Here is a 4,790-nt window from a genome sequence, read left to right as displayed (position 1 = left end):
CCCAGTTTTTCTGTGTTGTGTTCAAAACACTTATTCAAACTAAATGCTTCTCATCTTTTCATTACTGTGACTCTGTTACTGTGGTATATCAATGGTCCGCTGCTGCGCTGGGCATTCTAGCACAAATTACATAAGCATTGTCATGACCCAGAATAAGCAGGATATTTTACACCAACTTGACATTATTTATATAAATGTATATAAATACAAATATATAAATACCATAATTTAAAACTAGAGAAGAGGGTAACACTTTACACTGCTGTAGCTCGGTAATGCTGGTAAATACAAGCACTTTCCAGCAGGTGGTGCGAATGTCACGGGCACTGTCCTATTTCCTTTGTATAATACGGAAGAGATTATTTCTCAGCAGACTCCCTGGTAAACAAAAACAGAACCAACAGCGTATGTTTTTAAACATTTTAGACAAAACATGTTACTCTAAAATTAGTGGTGTCAAATCGATTTAAAAAATTAAATTAATCACAATTAATCACACTTTTTCTTACTTAAGAATAAGCTCTTGATAATAGTTGTTTAAATGTGAATATAAGAATCATTTCTAGTATTGCTGCCAATCCCTTAAACGATAATTGTATTAATTACAACAATATTCTTTGACTAAATCATGAATAAAACCATTGCATTTTTTAAATGCTGGTACTTGTTACTGGTGTTTAACATGTATTTTTGGGAAGGGGACAAAATAATTTATTGTGGTATAAACCTGGCAGACTACTTTTTTTTTACTTATTATAATATCTCAGGGTAGTTTTGATGCTTTTTAAACTAGAATATTGCAATGTGCTGAGTTACTGAGTTTAATTGAAGAAAGAGACTGTTATTGGAAAAAATAAACCATAGTGTAGCTGTAGAGTTTTTTTTTTATTTTTTTTATTTTATTGAATTGAAAACCTCTGAAATATAATCAAGAGGAAGATGGATGATCACAAGCTATCAAACCAAGCTGAACTGCTTGAATGTTTGCACCAGGAGTGGCATAAAGTTATTTAAAAGCAGTGTGTAAGACTAGTGGAGGAGAACATGCTAAGCTGCATAAAAATTAGATTAAAAAACAGGGTTATTCCACCAAATATTGATTTCTGTACTCCTGAATCTTTATGAATATGAACTTGTTTTCTTTGCATTATTTAAGGTCTGAAAGCTCTGCATCTTTTCTCATTTTCTGCAAATAAATGCTCTAAATTACAATATTTTTTTATTTGAAATTTTGGGAGAAATGTTGTACGTAGTTTATAGAATAAAACAATGTTCATTTTACTCTCAAATATCCAAATCAGAGAAACTGAAGTGGTCTCTTCAATTGTTTTTCAGATGTGTACATTCCCGGGTTTGTGGCTATTCTGCACAGCGTACCACTCTACATAAAGGGATGTTCTTATTATTAGTATGCATATTTTTCTAAGCCACAACGTGCAGAACGAGACTCGGTTTGTGTTGAGAACAGGAACAAGGCCGCAGACTGTGTTGTGTGTGCTGTGTGTGAGCTACGTGTTTGTGGGTGTGTGGGTGGAGTCGTGGAGAACGGCACTCCCCCCACAGTCGGATATAAAAACTCCCTTCACCCACTTCCGCCGCGATATTTACAACAACTCGTCATACGGGGTCGGATTTTTTCTGGTAGGAAAAGATCAGCCAGTAAAGCAATAAACTAATAAAAATGTAACATTAAGATGATCTCTAAGGCATAGTCAGTAGTGTAGGTTCAGGTTCAATCTGCTGCGAGCTCTCAGAGTCTAATGAAAGAAGAAGAAACGCGGTGAAAATGATGAGCCCACAGGATATGTGTTCGTATAACAAGAAGACGGCCGACATTGTTCCCCGGGTCGCTGTTCGCGGAGGAGGGGGAGGAGCGGGGCTCTCGCTCGGTCTCGCGGCCGACATTAGACCTACCAGGCCCGGCGTCGACGACGGCTCAGTGCCCAGCTCCCCCTTGTCGGACTGCGGGGAGATGGCCGTTGGGAACTGCAAGCAGTACGAAACGCTGGACGGAGACACGCGAGAGATTATCAGTGACTTTCTGAGGAACTTTTGCGGACTCTCTCGGTCCTGTGGAGGACACGGTGCGGTTGTACAGACAATGAAGCGGGTGGTGGACGATCTGGTGGTCAAACATGGGATTGCGTACAAAGGTTGGTTAGCTTATCTAAGCTAACTTGCAGAGGTTGGTGACCCAGGTCCAGAAAGTAAAAATCCATCCCAGGGTTTTGTACCAACTGACTTGGCGGCTCTGCTGCTGGTACAAAACCATGGGATGGATTTTTACTTTTCGACCTAAGTTACCCACCTCTTAAGCTAAGCTAAGCAAGGCCTTATGCTATTTAACTGGAAACACCAGGAAGCGCTTTAGCTTGTGTACTGTCGCTTTTTAATGTTTTTTCTCCTTTATTTACTTTTAAATCGGAACCTCCTTTGTTTTATTGCTGTACCCTGCTGTTTGTCAATTTACAAGCTTTATTTAAGTAATGAGCTAGCAGTGGAAAGATAGTTAAGCTACTTTAGCTCATCTTGCTAGTGTTACATTTATTTCTTCTATTTTTTTGTTGTCTCCATTCACTTTTAGTGTTAGGTTTGAGATTATTTAGGGAACATTTAATGTGGCTGGTAATACTTTACATAAATAATCAATTAACAGTACGTGCAATAGCATTAGACCTTTCTTAAATTGTTACGAATTGTCTCAACTAATTATTAATTTATACTAGTTAAAGTATTAGTAAACAGTACTATTTTTTATTTTTATTTTTATTTTAATGTTAAAGATAAGAATGTTAGATAAGATACTCCTTTACTAGTCCCACAGTGGGGAATCTACTACACAGTATTACAGCAGCAAAGGCATAGCAAGGCACTAAATACATAAAATAAAAAGTACTGTATATGTATATGTGTGTGTGTGTGTGTATATATATATATATATATATATATATATATATATATATATATATATATATATATAATCACTCAAACACACAAATAAAAATAATGAAAAGTAAAGAACTTAAGACTGTATTTACAAATAGTTGCATAAGAGTAATAGGAAAATATTTTACAGTGTTCTGTTTTCTTTAAGTGTGCGTTTATGAAACAAATAATCATGTTTTTTGTGAATTCATAAAGTGTTGCCTAGTGTCAGTTAATAATTGAGACATAAGTACTGTTAACTAATGTACAATTACGGTAATGTTCCATAAGTTTAACTTGCTGTCTTCTACGGCTTGAGTAGCCCATTATAAGTATCTAAACTGTATCTAGCAAACACAGCTGTTCAAATAGGGTTGCCAAAAGTGAAACTATCTTGGAACAGTAACCCTTCTTAATTTACATGTTTATACCCAGAATATATTTTTGCTTTGTTTTGTAATCCCTAATATTCAAAAATGTCATTCAAATGTGTGTGTGTTTGTGTGATTTCATGTGGGTAAACCTGTATTGCTTGTGTTGCTCTCACTCAGGTATGTTGAACAAACTGGGTATGGAAGACAGAGGAGATGACATGTATGTAATTAGGGCAGTAGCTAAGGAGCTATTCAGTGATGGCATCACCAACTGGGGCAGGGTCGCCAGCCTGGTGGCCTTTGGAGCAGTGGTGTCCAAGCATCAGCATGACATGGGCCGAGGCCACTGTGTGAGTCTAGTGGGTGAAGAACTATCCTCATATCTTCTGTCAGACGAAAGGGACTGGCTCCTAAAAAACAAAGCATGGGTAAGTCACTGATGGGCCTGTGTTAGTAAAAATCAATGAAAAATTAAATTATGGATTGAATAGCACAGGGGGAAGATTGCACAATTTGAGTCTTAGCTTGTACAACAGGGCTAGCTATTTAAATATATAGTCACTGACCTAATGTGACCTTCCTGTTCTGTTAGAGATAAGTGATTAGATCAGTAGCCCCGCATTTCCTTTTTTTTTTTTTATGACGTCTGAAATAGGCATGTCTTAACTCCTTTTTTTTTTCTTCTCTTTTTTTTTCTTTTCCTTATTCAGGATGGCTTTGTGGAGTTTTTTCGTGTTCCTGATCCTGAGTCAACGATGAGAAATGCATTAATGGCCTTTGTTACTGTGGCAGGTCTTGGAGCCTCAATAGCATTTTTGGCAAGATAAGTTCAATGGACGTTGTGAATGATCTTGGACTTTTCTTTAAAAAAAGAGAAATTAATATTAAAATAAAGGACCACAGAATCCACTACGCACAAGGACTACATTTAAAGACAGTTGTGAAAAGACATTATTTTTGCTTACTTTGTCTGAACATACAGAATCTATTTTTGTATTAAAATATTTTAAACACTCCCTAGGGAAAAAAGTTTGCTGTATGCTGTTTATTGATTGTAAGATAGAATTACCGGTAGCTGCATTTGTACTGTTGGCCACAAACTGCTGGATCCTGCGCGAGCTGATTGTTAACTGGACTTTCAAATGAAGCTCAAAATATCACATTTGTCTTAACAGTTTGCTTAATACAATACAACGGTATACAACATGTACAATGTGAGACAATGACTAAGCACATAATTTCTATGATTCATCCCTGTAGGGGGGTCTGAGAAAAGCTAAAGGAGTTTACACTCAAATTTAATTGCTGCTTGGTAACTTGGTGCTTACCTGTGAACGTTTAGTATAGCTTATGCTGAATGGGTTTGAATAGTCACCTGGTACTTTTTTTTTTTTTTTTTTTTTTTTTTTTTTTAAATCTTGAATATTTTTTTTTGGAAATAACTAAATTGTTTTTTTTGGTGAGAATTTTCACTATTCACCCCGCCTTCAT

At 36.3% G+C, this 4,790-nt stretch overlaps 1 protein-coding gene across 1 annotated transcript; it reads left to right on the top strand.

The window, feature by feature from the left end:
* Positions 1-1,586: 1,586 nt before the first annotated feature.
* Positions 1,587-4,328, top strand: mcl1b (MCL1 apoptosis regulator, BCL2 family member b). The gene is made up of 3 exons (XM_015605922.3): positions 1,587-2,153; positions 3,477-3,727; positions 4,010-4,328. Exons 1-3 carry the CDS (start codon positions 1,787-1,789, stop codon positions 4,124-4,126), a joined length of 735 nt encoding a protein of 244 aa, XP_015461408.2. The 5' UTR covers positions 1,587-1,786; the 3' UTR covers positions 4,127-4,328.
* Positions 4,329-4,790: the final 462 nt, after the last annotated feature.

Source organism: Astyanax mexicanus, chromosome 6 (genome assembly GCF_023375975.1).
Source record: "Astyanax mexicanus isolate ESR-SI-001 chromosome 6, AstMex3_surface, whole genome shotgun sequence".
Taxonomy (NCBI): domain Eukaryota; kingdom Metazoa; phylum Chordata; class Actinopteri; order Characiformes; family Acestrorhamphidae; genus Astyanax; species Astyanax mexicanus.
This window is presented reverse-complemented; position numbering and strand designations above follow the sequence as displayed.